Source organism: Lissotriton vulgaris, chromosome 2_2 (assembly GCF_964263255.1).
Source record: "Lissotriton vulgaris chromosome 2_2, aLisVul1.2, whole genome shotgun sequence".
Lineage (NCBI taxonomy): Eukaryota > Metazoa > Chordata > Amphibia > Caudata > Salamandridae > Lissotriton > Lissotriton vulgaris.
The window spans coordinates 123,515,665-123,536,817 of NC_141688.1; the positions used below are offsets into that span (position 1 = coordinate 123,515,665).

The 21,153-nt window shown below is 46.3% G+C and overlaps 1 protein-coding gene across 2 annotated transcripts in view; it reads right to left on the reverse strand.

Annotated features, from left to right (window-relative positions):
- SCAPER (S-phase cyclin A associated protein in the ER) overlaps positions 1-21,153 on the reverse strand; it is a 3,157,511-nt gene that overhangs the window by 2,551,525 nt on the left and 584,833 nt on the right. For both annotated transcript variants that reach the window (XM_086959426.1, XM_086959427.1), the window contains exon 9: positions 19,783-20,045. In XM_086959426.1, coding sequence (XP_086815552.1) covers positions 19,783-20,045 — 263 coding nt within the window. The remainder of the gene's footprint in view (positions 1-19,782; positions 20,046-21,153) is intronic.

The following is a 21,153-nucleotide window of genomic DNA, read 5'->3' on the forward strand; positions in this document are numbered from 1 at the left end:
ACTCACTAATATCATAGGGACGAACAACAGGTTAAGAGAATATTTCAACAATGCCACCGTCAAAAAAATTATTATATAAGTCTTAACAGAACCATTAATACACAATTTACACCACAATATATAAAAAATTTCTTCACTGGTTTGTTATTTAAAAATAAAAAATACATATGTTTATTGTGTTTCATACAGTTATTTCAACAATTACCAGCAAATTAAAACATACATAGATTAAGAAATCGCATTACTAAACAGATAATAAACAATTTTTTTTTTAAATGCACAATAAGTTTTTAAAAATTGTTCGTGAGAACAAGTGTCGACGCGGCGTTTCGGTTTTTGGCGATAAGCACCTTCTTCAGGACAGGTTCTATATAAAGAAACACAGGATTACCATACAATAATGATACAAGGAATACAAATTCACGATACAACTGTACAGAATATCTCTCTGTCAGACTTGTTGACCACTGTCATTTTACATTAAGGACATTAAACATTCAAGAAAGAACATTAAGAAAAATCATTAGAAAAAAGCATTAGAAGGAAGGACCTGCTGTGGAATACACATTACCCCTCTATTTTGAGTTCACCTAGTGGTTGTGCCGGAATTATTAACTATGTAAAGTAATCAAGAGATCTCACGGATTACCTTGCATTCAGAGACAGAACAACTACAAGCGTCCAAGTCTCTTACCTCAGTTAAATATACTCCGGATTCCCTCTGAGTAATTAGCACTGCGACATCCTGATGTGGGCGCAGAAAATTGAAAAAGTCACCCCCTTCTATAGTTCAGGGTACTTAGATGTATAATTGTCTCTGAATGCAAGGTAATCAGTGAGATCTCTTGATTACTTTACATAGTTAATAATTCCGGCACGACCACCAGGTGAACTCAAAATTGAGGGGTAATGTGTATTCCACAACAGGTCCTTTCTTCTAATGCTTTTTTCTAATGATTTTTCTTAATGTTCTTTCTTGAATGTTTAATGTCCTCAATTTAAAATGACAGTGGTCAACAAGTCTGACAGAGATATTGTTACAGTTGTTTCGTGAATTTTTATTCCTTGTATCATTATTGTATGGTAATCCTGTGTTTCTTTATATAGAAACTGTCCTGAAGAAGGTGCTTGTCGCCAAAAACCGAAACGCCACGTCGACACTTGTTCTCACGAACAATTTACAAAAACATTGTGCTTTTTAAAAAAAAATGTATTGTGTATTCTGTTTAGTACTGCGATTTCTTAATCTATGTATGTATTAATTTGCTGCTAATTGTTGAAATAACTGTATGAAACACAATAAGCATATGTATGTTTTATTTTTAAACAACAAACCAGTGAAGACATTTTTTATATATTGTGGTGTAAATTGTGTATTGATGGTTCTGTTAAGACTTCTATAATAATTTTTTTGATGCTGGTGGCATTGTTGAAATATTATCTTAACCTGTTGTTCGTCCCTATCATATTAGTGAGTTCATCCTGTGTGGTTGGTGCTTTTTGTCCTAAAAGGTTGTATGTTCAACATCGCAATCTGTTGAATCCTATCAGTGATCCACTTGCCTTAAACAAAGGGACACCTTCTGTTTTTATAGCCATGTATTCAGACATTGATATCAAATGTGAACAATGTCACAAATAGTACCTTATACACAATGGATTCACTGTGTCACATCTTCCCATACCTTGGATACCAACAGAAACTGCAAGCAAATCTGACACTAGAAATTTCCAAACTTGACTATGCCAGCAGCATATACCGTGGCACACCCAGATTCATCATGCATAAAATACAACTCATCTCCGCCTTCAGCCAAAAGAACACATGACTCCAGTCTGCAATCAATCCACTGACTATCTACAGATAGAAAGGCAATGCTCAGGGCACTCTGCATTGTTCACAGAGTCTCCCACAGAAAAGGATACCTGCAAGTTAAATTCAAGCAATATAAACAAAACAGGACACCGAGCTCCAGGGTTGAACCATGTAACTTCATTTTACCTTACCATATCCATCAATCCATATACCTTATCCATAGGAGGAACTGATTTCTCAGAAACAAGTCGCCATGCTTGTGAACTATCAGTCAACATACAAAGGATCCAGAAGAGATGACCTATAGTTCATCTGGGTATTATATATGCCAATTGAGATATAACATTTCTGGCCTGGACTTATACTAATATCATAACACTCTGTGGTCAACAGACAAATGTAACTTACCCCGCTTACACTCACATAAGCAACATCTGCTACAGGGCTCATCCATCACCAATAGTGTGCCAGCCAATAAACTAGTCATCACCAAATGAACAGGTATGGAAAAACTGAACAGCTCTGTCACATACTGAAGGTCTATTAAAGGACCTTAATCTAGTCCACCACAATAGTTCCCACATATCTTTACACTATGATTGCTTCTTTACATCACACAATGAAAATTCAGACATGCTTCTTTACATCTCACGATGACATTGAGACATGGGATAATAGTAAAAAAAGCCCATGCCACCAGATCACTTCACTTTATTTTGCTCTCGAATCATGTCAGCGCAGTACCAAAACTATAAACAAAACTTCAGGTTGGACAACCTAGTGCGGTAACCAGCTAAGTATACTATGATCCTAAAAAATGCTATGCAAGGACCTGTAGAGCTGCTAAAAACTGCCAGCTTACTGAAAACCATTTGCGCATCTCTCACAACCCATTGCCACCAGACTGCTAAGCTTGGTACCCTGAAGCACAATAACACCACCTTGTAGTCATCAGGCACGACATGGAAAGACTTACCTCATAAGATAACAAATAAAGACAAACAACTTTCCAAACACGCACCCCACATAGAATAGTTTTCTGCACATGTAGGCAAGCTCTTTGGTGCACCACATTGGGGTACTGGACAATAACCAACTTGTTTGCAAATAATCCAGGCACTCTGACCACTTTCTACACGATCACTACAGTGATATTAGTCAAACGTGATGGTCCTATGCAAAAGCCGATGCTTCCCGAAGTAATGTCAGTAATAGTGGCTATATTTTATAGTGCGAAACAATCAAGGGAGGGGAGAGAGAGGTCAGGTTCAATGTGGACTCAGCCTCCTGTTTTACGTAGATAACAGTCCTATCGGAGGTATAGATAATGATTTAAGGACAACATGCTCTCAACACAACACAACTCATCAAAGCACTCAAGACATCGCTACAAAAAATTCAAACAGGGTGGGCCGAAAACCATTTCAAACAAAACACCCTCAAAACAGAGTTCATCCTAATCACCCCCCACACCCGCAAAAAAGAATTATCTACCATCCTGGAATGGATGAAGCACCTAACAGCACTCCAAGGCCAACTTCTCATTGTCGAATCTGCGAAATCGCTAGGGGTGACACTGGACACAAACATAAGAATTCAGAAGCATATTTGCGCCTCCACAAAAGGAGCAAATTTTCACCTGAACACACTGTGAAAACTGAAACCCTTCCTGCCAGCAAACTACTTTAAACAAGCAGTTAAGGCCCTAGTAATCCCAAGAGTGGAATATGGGGCAGTAACCTTATGTTAGGTTATGTTATTTTATTTTATAGGGCCTACAGCTACTCGAAAGTGTCCGGCGCTTACTTCAGAAAAGAAAAAAATTAATACCCATCCGGTTAGAAAAGCAGCGTGTTTAGTTTTTTCTTGAACAGTGGATCCTGAATGCCCCGCAGAGCCAGAGGCAACATATTCCAGGCCAGACCTGCTTTACGCACAAAAGAATTGCCGCCAAGTCGCTGGCGCTTAAACTTCAGGGTCTGCATCAGCAGCTGAGCAGAAGATCGCAGCGTTCTCCCTGGTATATAAAAGCGAACCTCTTCGGCAAACAGAGAGGGCCTAGACCGTAAAGGGCCCGATGAGCGATTAACATTTCAAATTTAAGGCGAGATTTAACTGGGAGCCAATGCAAAGTACGCAAGTGACTGCGAACACTATGCCTGGATGACAAACCCATAAGAAGCCTGGCCGCCGAGTTTTGAACAACTTGCAGTTTCGTCACGAGGAAACCCGGACTGCCAATCAGAAGGGTGTTGGCATAATCTAAACGGGACAGAATCAATGCACGAACCACAGTTTCTTTGGCAGTGCTTGGCAAAAAGAGAAGAAATTTCCTCAAGATTTTTAACATGCCAAAACAAGTACCGCCAGTTTCTATACTTGTGTCACAAAGTTCAGATTTTCATCAAACCAAATGCCAAGATTTTTGGCGGCACCTTTCCTCTCAGTAGGGCGAGAGAACCCAAAAGGCCAGAGCCTCTCTCTAAAATCCGTCGAGAAGGAGCCATACAGTAGCACTTCAGACTTTCCTTCATTGCATTTCAGCTGTGCATTTGCCAGCCAATGAAAGACCGAAGACAGACAATGTTGGGCTGTCCCAACCGAATTGTCCTCCTTGCTCCAAGTAAACAACAACTGAGTGTCATCGGTATAGGCCATTACCTTATCCCCCAATGACTCCGCAAGATAAACCAGCGGAGTCATGTAGATGTTAAAAAGGAGAGGGCTAAGTGATGATCCCTGTGGTACACCAGTAGTCACCTGCATAGGCTCAGAGGCACACGGCGGGAGCCAGACCTGCTGAAGCTGACCTTCCAAGAAGGACCTGATCCATTGCAAAACCGTGCTTGATGTTTTTGTTATTTGGATTAGAACAAGTGAGTTTTGCCACAGCCCTTATCACAGGCGGACTTGTGTACGAGAACACAAACGGAGCGACAGGGTATAAAAACAGCGACCCTTGACCTTGAAGGTAGGTCGCTCCCCACCACACAGCTCCGCCTGTGTTCTCCTGCCCGCTGCTGCTGCTGGTAAGTTTGCCCCTCTGCTTGCTGTCTCTGTGCCCTTGCAAGCTGTCCCCCTCCCTGCCCCCGGTCTTCTGTGCCCGTCTCCCTCTGCTTGTTGCCCTTTTTTGCCTTCAGTACCCCTCATCTGACCATGCCTCTGACCTTTTTGCCTTCTGCTCCCCTCGTGTGCCCCTGATTCTATGCCCTTATTGGACTTCAGTGCCCTTGTTTCTGTGACCATTTTGCCTTCTGTACCCCTTGTGTGCACCTGCTTCTGTGACCTTTTTGCCTCTGTGCCCCTCGTGTGCCCCTTATTCTACACCTGTTTTTGTCTTCTGTGCCCCTGTTTCTGGGACCATTTTGCCTTCTGTACCCCTCGTGTACCCCTGATTCTGTGACATTTTTGCCTCTGTTCCCCTCGTGTGCCCCCGATTCTACGCCCTTTTTTGCCTTCTGTGCCCCTGATCCTGCGCCCATTTTGCCTTCTGTGCCCTGATTCTGTTCCCGGTTCTTGCCGCTACATCCCCTGTGGCCCCGTCCCCCTCACTGCCCATTCGCTGCCCCTGCCTCCCAGCTACTCCTTCCTCCCACCTCCCCACACATTGCGGCCGCTGCTCTGTGAGGAGAGCGACCCTTGACCTTGCCACGTCGGTCGCTCCCCCACCACACAGCTCCGCCTGTGTTCTCCTGCCCGCTACTGCTGCTTTAAGTTCGCCCCTCTGCTTGCTGTCTCTGTGCCCTTGCCAGCTGTACCCCTCACTGCCCCTAGTCTTCTGTGTCCGTCTCCCTCTGCTTGTTGCCCTTTTTTGCCTTCTGTACCCCTCGTGTGACCATGACTCTGTGACCTTTCTGCCTTCTGCTCCCCTCGTGTGCCCCTGATTCCACACCCGTTTTTGCCTTCTGTACCCCTTGTGTGCTGTACCCCCCTTCTCTCACCCTCTGTTCACCCCGGCGGTTCCCACCGTGGCATCCCCATCGGCCCCGCCCCCCTCGTCACCCATTGGCCTCCCTGCTCCCGCCTCCCAGCTGCAGCTCCCTCCCACCCCCCCAGCTATGGCAGACGCTGCTGGGTCGCCGAAGACGGGCCTGTCTGCGCATGGACTGCGACCAGCGCCAGAACCCCTGGCCCCCGTGGATGCAACAACACCCGACTGAGCTACGATGCCAGCACCCTCCACGCACTCAACATCGGCCGAGAACACATCTGCTACCGGGCCACCCCGAAGCGCACCCAAGGTCTCTTCACCTGCCGGAGCTGCAGCTTCACCAGCATCTGGCCAGCCAAACGGCCAACCAAGATACCAAACTACCTCAACTTCATCCTCCTCAACACCCGCTCCGCCCGCAAACACGCCGTCTAACTCTGGGACCTTCTCGACTCCAACACCCCGGATGTCGCCTTCCTGACAGAGACTTGGCTGAATCCCACCACAGCACCCGACATCACCATAGCCATCCCGGAAGGCTAAAAGATCACCCGCAGAGACAACGGAGTAGGAGGAGGAATCGTCCACAGGAACACTCTGAGACTCGACCAACACAGACGACACCCTCAGCACCGCCGAACACATGCACTTCCAGATCCACACCGACCCCAACACCACCCACAGAGGAACCCTCGTCTACAGACCCCCCGAATCCCGACTGCAGTTCAGCGACTCCATCGCCGACTTAATCAGCACGCACGCTGTCGCCTCCAATGACTACATCCTCCTAGGAGACCTGAACTTCCACCTCAAGAAAAACAACGACGCCAACTCCACCACCCTGATCGCCAACCTCGCCAACCTCGGACTCAGACAGCTCGTGACAACAACCACCCATGCCACAGCGAGATATGCCACGTATAGTGAGAATACAGCACCGAACCTGACGTGGGCGCTGACGCTGTTAGACAGCGCTGCAGAAATTAAAGTAGTGTGGGAAGCATTGTGTCAATTTCTGAAGGTGACAGCAACTGACACGTTTGTTGCTGACAGCTGACACTAAAGTGACTCCCCCTGAAAGACTCAATGAAATAGTTCTTTTGATTGAAGGTGACATACAACATACTGTAAAAGGGGTATTTTGGGAGAATCTTATGACTAACTATGACATTTTGTTAGCGGAAGTGGATTGGCCCCCGCCTTTCGTTCTAGCCGCTCTGAAAGGGGAGGAGGTAATCCTCCCTGCTTTCGCACACACAGTGCCGAAGGAGCAGGCCTTGCATTTTGCAGAGGAGTGGGCTATGGTGCTTGCACCGGCAGTGTACCATACTCAATGTGGATGGGACACATTTTTACTCAGACATGAGATTCCATTGCGATTCATGCCACAGCCTCAGCCCCAGCCCCAATATCCCATGCGACGTGAAGCAAAAGCTCCCGTGGCAGAAATCCTTGAACAATTGGAATATCAAAGTGTGATTAAAACGCGTGTGTCTCCGATGAATAATCCTTCTTTTACTGTGACCAAGCCGGATCGCTTGTATCATTTGGTATTGGATTAACAGCACTTAAACTCACATTGTTGGACCTGCGCGGTACAGAATACTCACAGCTCTGCCCTTGTGGATAGTCTTGTGCGTAAAAGGTTCAAGACCACTCTTGACATATCCAATTTTTTTTTAGCCATAATCGGTCCTCTATTAGTAGTCACTGGACAGCTTTCACCTGTGGCAGCAAACAAAAAACAGTTCCGAAGATTAGCTATGGGCTATAAGAACAGTCCTGGGGTCTTTGCCACCCGCATAATCTCTCTTTTGGAGAGGCTCGACCCTGATGCGTGCTCGTATGTGGATGACATTTATCTCACAGACGACGAATTATGGACGCATCTGTGTCACGTTGACCCCATTATCTGCATGTTTGCGGACTTCGGTTACAAATTTAACTTTGCAAAATCACACATTGCAGAGTTTACAGTGTTGGTTTTGGGCTATGAGCTCAAGAATGAAGGTCGAGGTTTGGCACCTCACTTCCTGGAGAAATGCGCACAGAAATGTGCGCTCCTACAAAACTGAAAAAACTACAATCTTTAATGGGTTTTTTGAACTTCAGGCGTACTCACATTCTCGATTATGCCCAGCGTATCAAACCGCTTTATGCCTTGGTACAACATACTTACTCCAAATTTTGCTGGCTGGCTGAATATTCTGCAATTTTCCAATCTTTGCAGTCTGATCTTCTTGAATCTAGATTCTTCCTGACTCGTGACAACCACACCAACCTGGTAATAAGAATTGTGCCTGCGGCGGTGGTTTTCACATACCGGACTTTTAATGAGGGTGACACAGTCCCTATTGCTTACAAGTCACACTTATACACTTTGGCTGTAAAGTGATTTTCCTTTGTAGAAAAAGTTTTGATTGAGGTGCAGATGTCGATTCTGAAAGAACGAGCGCTGTCGCAGGGGAAACGCATGTTGGTTGTTACACCGTATCCTGCTTTGGAGGCAGTGACGAAAGCCAGTGTACCTAATTCGAAGGCTTTGCATCCTCGGTGGATTCAATGGGTCACATCTTTCACGTCTCCGAAAGTCACTTTTATTTTTGATTACTCTTTGCAGACTAAAGAGTACTTGCAGTATGAATTTGCTCATCCTGCTCCTCTGACCATGTGCCCTCTGGAGGATTTCCATTGTATCATATACACAGATGGATCGGGGCAACCCGCGACGGAGTCAAAGCAAGCTTATTCAACGGTCTGCGTTATAATGGTTGGTACTATAGTGAATGGAGAGTTCAAGTCCGACGTTGTGCATACACAGACATTAGGGGACTGTACCGCCCAATTGGCAGAGCTCTGTGCTCTGCTGCTTGCACAGGAGTACGCTGACCCTAGTGTCACTATTTATTTAGTGACTCTTACTACTGTGTACAGTCTTACAACAGCAATTTATTCTTTTGGACTCAGAATGACTATCGTGATTCCAAAGGTAGCAAGATTAAACACAAAATGCTATGGGTTCGAGTGGCCGAGCTTAAAGAACGGCTGCCACTCGTGTGTGTAATTCATACTCTTGGTCACCAACACGGGGGGGGGGGGAAGACGCTGTTGGTAACGGTCTTGCTGATGAAGCAGCAAAATCAGCAGTTGCGACATATGTAGTAGCAGCAGTTACACGTTCCAAAAGTAAGATTGATGATGACATCTTGGCAGCCATTGCTGCAACAGAGAAGGGCGGTAATTACCCATGAGGTTTCCCTTCTAAATACTCTTATAGTTTAAGTCCTGATAAAGATCCCCAAGTGAGAATTAACTACGTTGGTAACAGGTTGATTTCCAACGTGGAGCGCAGGCAGACTTTGATAACAGAGGCTCACGAGGGTATGGCCTCGGCGCATGCGGTACTCTTCATTCGGACCAGGGTCCAGCGTTCGCCTCTAAGGAGTACAAGGATGCCATGGCTTCATTGGGGGTTCAAGTCAAATTTTCATCTCCATACAGGCCTGAGGGCAATAGTGTTGTGGCGAGGATGAACCGTGACTTAAAGCAAACTTTGACAGCTAAGGTTTTAGGTAAAGGTCGGAACTGGCTAGCCCATCTCCATAGCATTCAACGTGCACTTAATAATCTACCTAGAAGGTCTCTGGGTGGGCATATCCCATACAAAATGCTCTTTGGGATCGAAATGTTTGTTCCAGACCTTGAGGGTCTAGACACGGCGGTGTCTGCCGCATCCATTGACGTAGATGAACATTCTGATGTTTTACAGAACCTACAAAAGACCAGAGACAGTCTTGCAAAGGTACATTTGCCCTCCACTTCTGATGCTGCTCTTCAGAAACCAAAAAAACAGTTGATGGACAGAATGCAGACCAATATCATACATTCACCCCAGTATAGAGATCTGGGCCTAAATCCATTTTTTTTTGCACTCCACACCACCCCAGTTCAGACATGGCCATATGCAAATCAGCCTTGACCCTGTGCCTCATTGGAACAGTCCAGCCCGAACTGCCAAGCCATGTATTTCCTGGACCGGAATCAAGCATCCTAGGACCAGTTTCTGGCTATCAGCCGTCTTCAGCCAGGATAGCTTGACTCCAGTGGTGTGGAGAGCATGGGACTCACGTCTGAGCATACCCATGCCACTCGGGGTGACAAATGCAAAAACAACAGTTGATGGACAGAATGCAGAACAATGTCATACATCCACCCCAGTACAGAGTCTGGGCCTAAATCCATCGCTTTTTTGCACTCCACACCACCCCATATGGCCATGTCTGAACTGGGGTGGTGTGGAGTGCAAAAAAATTATATCCTACACTTACCGTAAATTGTGCAACAATATGCCAAACACTTTTCACCTTCTGCGAGATAAATGGCAGACTGACGTCGGTACCCTAGATGATGTAGACTGGCAGTCAGCATTGATGTACCCGCGCGAATCAGCCATAAATCATAGATTCAGATTAATACAGCTAAAAATATTGCACAGAACATACGTGTCTGGTCCCCTTCTAGCCAGAATAGGCCGACGCCCATCTGACCTCTGCCTCCGGCATTGTGGCCTAACAGGTACCTTCTATCATACACTGTGGGAATGCCCAGCGGTCCAAGACCTTTGGAATCGCGCCGTTCAGAAAATGACTGATGCTCTAGAGTAACCGGTCCCTCTGACTCCCAAATGTGCTCTTCCTAATGTATGGGGCCCTACAGATTAAACTGCAATAGAACAGCGATGGGCGGCCCTAAGCTTCCTCTTATTGAAGCGTGAAATAGCCATGCAATGGGGTTCACCGCACAAACCGCTCCTGATTAGATGGGTAGCTGCAATGGACGTGTGCATGCTGTCTGAAAAATCGGTATACAAAACTAGGGGATGCCCCGGAGTCTGGGATAAGAAATGGGGTCGATGGAAGGCCTATAGGGGCGAATTGTGTACTTCCCCATCAGCAGACATGGAAATGACCAGGCCTACCATCCCTCAGTGATTGTGATTGTGGTTGCTGCTGTACTGTACGTGCTCTATGACGAGATTAATGACTGATTGTTTAGATAAATATTTCCTCTGCTTCGAACAATAACGTTTGTTTTAAAAAAAAGAAAAAACCATAGACCTATAAACTATCCGGAACACGAATTGACTACTCTGTGTACACCTTGCTTTACCACGCCGCCGGACCTACGTAACGCAGCCTGCCCTTGAGGTTGTAGGCTCTACGCTGTGTCAATTCATGATTGTGTAATAAAGGTCTTTGGAGAGAAATAAATGATATATATATATATATATATATATATTATAGGAACCTGCAAGGTAGGAAGGACCCTTGGTATCAACTAGTTACGGAAAACAAATCGTCCTTCAAACAGACTATTTAATGACAATAAATGTAGACTACAATCAGTACTATATTATATTAGCGATGTCCAGCCGGACACCTGATTTAATGAATCAAAACAATTAGTAACGATCAAACACACAGTGATAGAGTGGGACACAGTCCTGTATACTACAAAAACACAAAACAATTACAATTGGACAAACACATTTCAGGCAAAACAGGGAGTCGCTTATGGCCAATGCAAATAATATGAGCAAGCTCTAAACAGTAATTGCACTTTTTTTTTAACACATTGGTTTAACATGAACACTGTTTAAACAAGTCGACATGTCGATCCATGTCTAAATACTAGGATCATCATCAGGACAGGAAAAAATACAGTCCTGAAGTAATACGCTGCCTGGAGCCGAGGGCGTAGAGGCTCAGTGTGAGCATGAGAAGAGTGGCAGCAAGCGGGGGGTCCCTAAGGAGCAGGAGATGATGCAATGAGCGGTTCAATGGTAAAAAGCCAAGCACAGCTTTTACGGGCGTCCTTAGAATGAAGGCGGGATAAGCCTCGTAACAAAGGTGGTTGGTTTCGGGAAAAAGTACGCCTCGGTGCAGGAGCGGGCTGAGTGTCAATCACACATACATCCGGGTGCATGGAATAACGTCCATCTGATCATGAGCTCAATGGCTGGGATGTCATGCTTGCAAGTATTGTATGTTGCTAAAAGCATTTGCTGCCTCCTTCCTGGCCTCCAGCAATTTAAGGCAACAATAAAAATGCTATGGAAACTCGAGTGATTAATGTTCGTCCTAGAGAGAGATGCCATTTTGTCAAGTGGAAGTTTCGACTCATGGAAAGGTAGCGCAGAGGGCTAATTTGCCTGCTGCAAAGAACATGAACCATCCAGGTCACAAAGTGCACATAATGTAAATGGGTCAGTAGGTTACTGTTTTGTCGATTAGATCCTTTTGTTACTTGCAGTTTATTAGTCAAAATCCTAGTCAAAATCCTAACATAGAACAGTGAGCTATTAACTGAAGTCTAAGAGCTGCATGTTTTTTCCCCAGTCTGGTTATCCTAATGGTTTCACTAATGTTGCAAAAAGGGTTCATTTAAATAGAAAATCAATTCTGATTATTAAAGAGAACTCCCAATCATGGTACTATGTTCTAAATTCAGAGTTTGCATTTCTCCAGACCGGTCATTATTAAACTATGCTGCCTACTAGTATGGATGTCATGTGACTCTTACACCTTGCAGTCTGTTGTCTTATGTAACATTTCCGTTACAGAGATTTACACACATGATTAATTGTCTCAGTGTAATGATGTAAAGTGCTCCGAGACCCTACACTGGTATCAGGGGTGCTGTAAATCAAGTTAAATTCATCTGAGCGAGTGTGGTTATGGAGTCTTAAGGGGCACTGTTAACCTCTTCAGTACTCATGACAAGGTCAACTCGTCATGGGTTTTACCTGCGCTGTGCTTATGACGAGTTGACCTTGTCATGAACAATGGGAAATCTGGGAATCCAGCACCCAGAGGTGAAAACCCTTAGCACCCAAGGTGTTAAAGGGTGGTAGTGAGGGAATCAATGGCGGAGGGAGTTATTGTGGGGAACAAACAAACATTTTCGCACATGGCTTCACCAGCACTAAAGCTGACCCTGCCCCTTGAGGCCAGGCCGCCTCACGCATTGGTCCCTCCATTGACCTTGCTTCAGCAGTAGTAGTTGTAACTCACCAGGGGTCGGCAATGCAGGATTTGCAAGCACACCAAACAAAGTTCACAAACTTCACAGTCTCTCTGCTTTATGCACAAGCATTTTTAACATGTGCTGCCTACTTTGAGGACACTGGAATTATGCAGCAATGGAGGACAAAATTAGGATGCTGTGTGGACTAAATTATGCAGCAATAAAAAAGGCTGCAGCGTAATGCAGTATATTTTCTGATACTTTATTTTTACATTTTTACACATGCTCTGGAAAGATTTTGCCTTATTAGCACCAGTATAACATACAAATCCAGCAGCGAGAAAGGTGATCAGTAAACCTTTGCAAAGGGTAGTCTACACACGTCACATTTTTTAGCAACTTTTGATCCGTTTGAGCTACAGTTTATTAGTTAAAATCGTCAAATTATGCAGCAGATGATGCATTATGCAGCAAATATTGCAGAACCAGAATTATATAGAAAACTTTTGCAAACTAGGATATTTTGCCATTCATGCTTGAGCTGCTGTGGTGGAAAAAGGGAGAAGTGCTGATGACCAAAGCTGCATGGCACGGAGACAAATGGTTTGTGCTTCCACTTTTACGCGTATTTCACCAGAAAGCACATGCCATTATAGGCTTGCTGCATTTCTTCTCTTAATAAAGTGCAGCTGCGGAGTGATTGTGTGTCTTTGTTAAAGTTTTCATGTTAATCGCAGCACCCGTGTCATGAGCTGCAATTAACATGAAAACTTTCAAAAAGGCACACAATCACACTGCAGCACAGCTCTATTTAGCAAGTCTACAAACACAGCGTGTGCTTTCAGGTGATTCTGAAAGCACACGCTGCGTTTGGTGCTGCATTTCTTTTTTTTCTAGAGTGCGGCTGTTGGGCTCATTGTGTGCTTTTGTTTAAAGTATTTATGCTAATCGCAGCTCGTGTCGGGCCCTGCAATTAACACGAATGCTTAAACAAAAGCACACAATGAGCCGCACTCTAGAAAACAAAAGAAATTTAGCAAGTGCTCCATCCTTGATCCCAGTTGCTGCCTCTTCACCTGCAACCTGGAAATGCCCAATTTTCGTGCCACTCGCCTTTTAAAAGAGGCGGCGCTAGTGCTCTCGGGGGATGTGTGTGCTCGCCACACACATACAGCACTGCGCGCTCGGGGGCACAGAGGTGCATGCACGCACCTTAAAGGGAACAGTGGTTAGGAGTGGTACATGGGATCCTTTGCTCTGGTCCTGACAAAAAGCCCAAGCGATTAGGCTTGAAACATGTAGACCAGGAGATAATCATCCATCATAGTGTAGGTCTCCATTTTAAAATCTTTTTTTATTATTGAGAAGAAGACTCATGTACACAGCAAGTCACCTACAACCCTTTGACGGGCCGGCCGCCTGATGGAACCAGGAGTCGGAATGCAAAGGTGGAACAACATGAAGCTATGCATGTACATTAGCTTACACAGCAAGCCGCCTACAACCCATACAGGGCCGGCTGCATAGCATGGCAAACATATGTGGTGGGCGTAAATGTAGAGCTCCTTCAAATGGTGAGGTCAAGTGAACTCAAATTTGGAAAGATGAACTCAAATTTGGAAAGATGAACAGAAGAATGGAAAAGAGAAGAAGTACGGGGGAGAGCCCTCCTATGGTCTTGGAAGAGGAAAGTGGCGAGAAAGAATAGTCAGGAAGGAAGAGCAAAGAAGTGAAAGGGTGGGTAGAGTACGGTATATAAGTTCTACAAAGAGCGTGACTAGGAAGCCCAGAGAGTGGGGGGATGAGGACAATGTAGTGGTGGCTCCAAGCGAATGGGAAATTAGATAGCAATGCGCAGGATATTAATGTTGTTGCCAGAGGGATGTGTCGGAGTCAGGAGGATACATGGCGTCTTCAAAAAGGCGTAAGGCCAGGAGTTTTGGGGGGTTGAAGACAAGCATGTTCAAGTTTGCAAAAATGAGGACAGGAGTTTGGTGAAACGGGCGTCTCTGGACTGTAGGCGTGCCATGAGCAGCTCCATCGCCATGGTATGCCATAGGCGGTTGAACCAGATGGTGACAGGAGGGGTCTCAGCTTTTTTCCAATATAGGGCTAGGAGTTGTTTAGCCGCTCCAGCACATGCAGGCAGATATACCAACGGAGGATATCCATAGTCCAGAGGATAGGTGAGGAGGTGAGCAAGGATGGAAGAGCACAGGTGGTAGCCTATATAGACCTCTTCGCCAGGCGCCGCAGCTATCACAGGCCGTCCCCGCAAGGCAGTGCTCCCCCTGGGGTGACTGCACCAAAGGGCCACAGAGCCAATGGAAGCGGGAGAACCGGGCAGGTGATTCTGTCAGGCACAGGAGACCCCCACGACAGGGAGTGCAGGGATATGGATCCAGCGCCGCTCCCGCCCCGCAACGCCGCCAAAGGGTCAGGCCACGGGTGCCAGCAAACAGTTGTGTTTTCCAGCAGGGTCAGGGGGATAGGAGCATCAGCGCCCAGAGAATGATGTCCAGCGGGAGGAGAGGCAGGTATCAAAGGTCACTGACGATAATGCCGGCAAGCAGGAGCAGTGGTCAGCATGCCCCTTCACAGGCGGGAGCAGTCATCACCGCCACACCTCACCCAAAAGGACAGGGCACCCCTGCCGGGTTTGCAGAGCACAGGGGCCCGGGCCCTCAGCTAGCCCATCCAGTCCACAATGGTGCAGGGACCGTTCAAGCGTGACAGACAGGGATGAGGGGAATGCAGGGCCGTCCAATCCACCATCAGGTCTCGCCGTGAGCCCAGCGGGGCCTCCTCCACTCCCCCAGGCCTATGCCACAGCCCTGCCGATGAACAGTCAGTCAGTTCTCCCAGGCGGAAAGCATCTCCGACCACCGACAAGGAACGCCACAGGCCGCCCAGGTCCCCCTCCAGGCTCGAGGGGACCCAGTGTCGCAGGCGAGGTGCAGTAGTTGCGAACATTGTCAGCCACTCCACATCTGCGTGCAGTGCCTGGAAGGCCCAAGATGGCTTATTCCGACCACAGGGCCGCAGAGGCCATCCGCCGAGTGGCAGCACCCCGGGTGTCCCAGCTGTCCGCTCTGCAGATCGGGGCCTGAAGGCGACGTCCAACTGGCCATGGCGATGAGCGGGGGCCCTGACAGCCCCCGGCGGCCAAAAGAGTTCTGGCCTGATGTGGACAAAATGGCGGCCAGAGGAGCTTGATTGCCGCGGCAAGTGAAGGCTGGTGCCCGCACCTCAACGGAGCAGCCCAGAGAGATGCCCTCTCGCCAGGAGGTACCCCGTCTGCTCCAATGACCAGGTAGGTGAGGTAAGTTCGTCACAGCTTTAATGGCTAAAGAAGGTGGCGGCCAGTCGGAGTCCCCAACCCGTGCATCTAACCTCACCTGCAGCGAGACCACGCCCCCCATTTCCCCTTTTTAGGTCTCGCAGAGAGACCTATTGCGGTGAAACCAGAAAATTACCTAACCAGGCGGATTTCTAACAGTTCACGTGAATCACGTGACCACAAGCACGCGCATTTCCCCACATCAAAGCCTCATCAGACCCGACCTTACCATTTGCTCCTGTGCTTCCCCGCCCACTGCTTCACACTTGCCTTGAAGGCAATCTGCTTCTCCGCTCTTCAAAGGCTCTGCTCCCCACCCCCTCCCGCTCTGCTCCCTCTAAAAGTGCATGTGTTTGAACTCAGTCGCCTGTGTTTTTCCTTCACTTTAATATAACGCAAAGTCGGCTTGATGGTATGGGAGCGCTTGACATGATGAGCCAGTTTCAGTGCACACACACAGATTCTTTTTTTTATGCATGGAGAGATTAAGTGATTTGCCCAGATTCACAGGATCTTTACTCTCCCGCCGAGACTCAAACTCTGTTCCCCAGCTTCAAAAGTGACCGCTCTAGCCGTTATGCCACATCCTGTCTTGGAGGCCGTGTCTCGCATTTCCCCTCCCCACAGCAATGCCAAGAGCATGTTATGCTACCATATTCTCGCCTACATTCTCTGCCACACGTGGTTAGTGTCTGTGGGCTGTACTCCATGTAAGCTAAATATGGACCGACCTGTACATATGTAGGAAGCGAGTTTGACCAGGTTGTTTCAGATTTGGAATTGTTATACACTTTGACTTATTTTTGACTATAAAGTTAAAATGTTGTGTGACACAAACGCTCGCTCCTATTATCTTCCACTGCATACAGTATCATATGTAAGTTCAGTTTTTCCACCAATCTAAAATAATGTGTCCAATACTTGTTTTTTGCTGTTCTGGAAAATGTTTTCCCTGTTCATTTCATGCTGGTGTGGTGCAGCCTCCCTGTGTAGTAAAGCCTGCGAAACCCTTTCTCACTTGCTGGTCCTAACAACTCATTCCTTGGCGACCCTGGGAGCTTCGAGTCATTCTATAGTTATGTGAGCTCCGTTGGACCTTTGCCAACTGTTCATCTGTTATACTGTGACTGTGGATAATTATTTCTGTCCTCTGGCACGACGCTGCAAACCCTACAGTTGTCCAACACAGGATATTGTTTTATGTTTATAAACATTAGAACTGCACCACCTATGATCCCATTTTAATAGCAAATATTTTTGAAATAACTAAAGACGGCAGACACGACATTAAGCTCGGGTGCTGGACGCATTTTTTCAGCACCAACACAGCATCACTCAGCACCACCACATTATCACTCAGCACCACCACATTATCACTCAGCACCACCACATTATCACTCAGCACCACCACATTATCACTCAGCACCACCACATTATCACTCAGCACCACCACATTATCACTCAGCACCACCACATTATCACTCAGCACCACCACATTATCACTCAGCACCACCACATTATCACTCAGCACCACCACATTATCACTCAGCACCACCACATTATCACTCAGCACCACCACAGCATCACTCAGCACCACCACAGCATCACTCAGCACCACCACAGCATCACTCAGCACCACCACAGCATCACTCCGCACCACCACAGCATCACTCCGCACCACCACAGCATCACTCAGCACCACTACAGCATCACTCAGCACCACCACAGCATCACTCAGCACCACCACAGCATCACTCAGCACCACCACAGCATCACTCAGCACCACCACAGCACCACCACAGCATCACTCAGCACCACCACAGCATCACTCAGCACCACCACAGCACCACTCAGCACCACCACAGCACCACTCAGCACCACCACAGCACCACCACATTATCACTCAGCACCACCACATTATCACTCAGCACCACCACAGCACCACTTAGCACCACCACAGCACCACTTAGCACCACCACAGCACCACTCAGCACCACCACAGCACCACCACCGCACCACCACAGCACCACCACCGCACCACCACAGCACCACCACCGCACCACCACAGCACCACCACCGCACCACCACCACCGCACCACCACAGCACCACCACCGCACCACCACAGCACCACCACCGCACCACCACAGCACCACCACAGCACCACTCAGCACCACCACAGCACCACCACAGCACCACTCAGCACCACCACAGCACCACTCAGCAGCACCACAGAACCACTCAGCAGCACCACAGCACCACTCAGCAGCACCACAGCACCACTCAGCAGCACCACAGCAGCACTCAGCAGCACCACAGCACCACTACAGCACCACCACATTATCACTCAGCACCACCACATTATCACTCAGCACCACCACATTATCACTCAGCACCACCACAGCACCACTTAGCACCACCACAGCACCACTTAGCACCACCACAGCACCACTCAGCACCACCACAGCACCACCACCACAGCACCACCACAGCACCACCACCACAGCACCACCACCGCACCACCACAGCACCACCACCGCACCACCACAGCACCACCACAGCACCACTCAGCACCACCACAGCACCACTCAGCACCACCACAGCACCACTCAGCAGCACCACAGAACCACTCAGCAGCACCACAGCACCACTCAGCAGCACCACAGCACCACTCAGCAGCACCACAGCACCACTCAGCAGCACCACAGCACAACTCAGCACAACCACAGCACCACCACAGCATCACTCAGCGCAACCCCAGGTTATAGGTGTCACATTTGCGAAAGTTATAACTATTGGCATTGTAAATAACAAAGCTATTAATTTAGCTATTTTCAAAACCAACACATAAATAAATGAATTGTCATTTACAAGACCAATAGCTCAAACTTTCCTAATGCTAGACCTATTGCATTGCAAATGCTTGTTAACAGTACCAGCTACAGGATTTTAAAAGATTTAGACTCCACGTAGCCAGGTATTTTTTAATAATACACAATTGTTTTGACCCTCCCACTCCCATCCCCTCAGTCAACACCCAACAAAGTGCTCCCACATCTCCGTCAGTTGTAGCACGCCAAGTCCGGCAGCGGGCGGGAAGAACCCGATGATGAAGCATGTCATCTTGGGTCACTTTGGTGGGTGAGGGTTATTTTAAGAAAAATCTTTTTTTCCTTAAATCATTATCTATACCTCCAATAGGAACGTTACTCTAATTATAAGTGTACTATATTTTATAATGACCAAACAAAATTTAAAGAAGGTGCTGAATGGAAAAAGCTCTTATTATAACAAGATTTTCAAAGACTTCATCAACGCTAGATGTTGTCAACACATCTCATATTCTCTAACAGTGTTGAAGCTTTGGTTACAAGTGTTTTGATAAGCACTACTTTTTTATATAATATGTCAATGGTGGCTCAGTAGTCTGATTGACAGCATCATGGGCTCAGGTCGTCAATGATATGTTAATTGCACTTGGAAAACATACCTCCCAATAAATACATGTACATTTAAATAATAAAAATAATGTGATAAACTACTTATCCACTAACAATGGTGTTACTTTTATTGTTAAAATGCAGTTATATGAATAATTATTGTACATAAAAGTTACGTTTAGAATTTGGTGGAACCCAACATGCATGCAGTACTTCCATTTGAAATATTACCTCAGTCGCATCAGTGAGGTGAAGCTCCAAAGGGTACAATGAAACCTTAGGCAAGGATTCACCATTTCCACAGGGAGGTTCGATCAGCAATTCCACCTTTTGCTTATGTTCTGTTGGCTCAATTATAGCATTTTCTTTATCACTATCATCTTTCGACCTAGGCTGTTCTGTGGGTGGAGAGGTTTGAGCTACAGAAGTGGTAGAACGAGAACGTACAGGTCTTCCACGGTGGACTGTTTCCCACCCCTCGGCATCTTTATTTTCTAAGGTATAAAAGAAAGAAAACATTATTAGCAAGTAACAGTCTAGCAAGCAGCAAAATATATAACTGTATCCATTAAGCATACCTCCGATCTCGTGGTGCGTATGAAATCGCATTTTTTAGGAGAAAATATTACCCAGTTGAGGGGTGGCCCCAAAAATGTAAGCTTGTAATAACTGGAAAGGGAGTGCAGGACCTGATACAGGCAAACAGCCCAAAGGGGGGAAGTCCCAACGTTAGTCATTTTGATCACTGCAGTGTATTTGAGTTAAACTTCAATACTTCTGAGGCTAGTTTAACGTCCTAAAAAGAGCACGTACCATTCTTCAGCATATATGCTTACATTTTAAAAGAAATTACTAGGGAGCTCGCTATAAACCTTTAAAATTGTTGCTAAGAATCTTGTTAGGGAACCACCGAGAATCACCAAGGAAGTCCTTTTCGACATCTGAATCAATCCTGGCGCCTCTATTTTACATGGCTGAATTTCCTAAGGAAATCATTCGAGGAATTTAGCTGCATAGTTTAAGGTCGAATCCTTAGTTACTGATAAAGATCTGGTTTAAAGTATTAGATAATTTTTACTTGAGATGCTTTAGTAATCAACAGCCTACTGAGTGTAATGCCTATCATCTACTCAGAGGAAATATTTTAAACCATAGAGACTTTAACGACCTTAAAGAGCTTAGGACAGATTCGATAAATTAGGACCTGGAGAGTCAGACATTACCAGTTGGAAGGCTTACGTTTACTATATGTGTGCAGTTCTAACAGCTACCGAGGAGAAAGCCTGGAATAATTCTAGATGTCTCTCAAAATTCTCATATTTATTTCCCACACGCACAAATATACATTTTCAGGTGCAGGAATGTGATGTATAATTTGCTTTTGCCCTTGCTAATAGTTTCCGTGTGATTTGTAATTGTCCCACGGACATACACGATCACATACGTCTTTATCTGCAGATTTGCAGACTTACTTCTGCCCGTGGTAACATTAGTTCTATGTAAGAGACATGATAACCCCACTCCAAGTGGCGCGTCATTAAACATAACAAAAAACAATAGGCGCACGTTGTGATATAGAAGTGGGTTACACAGTTCTTGAAA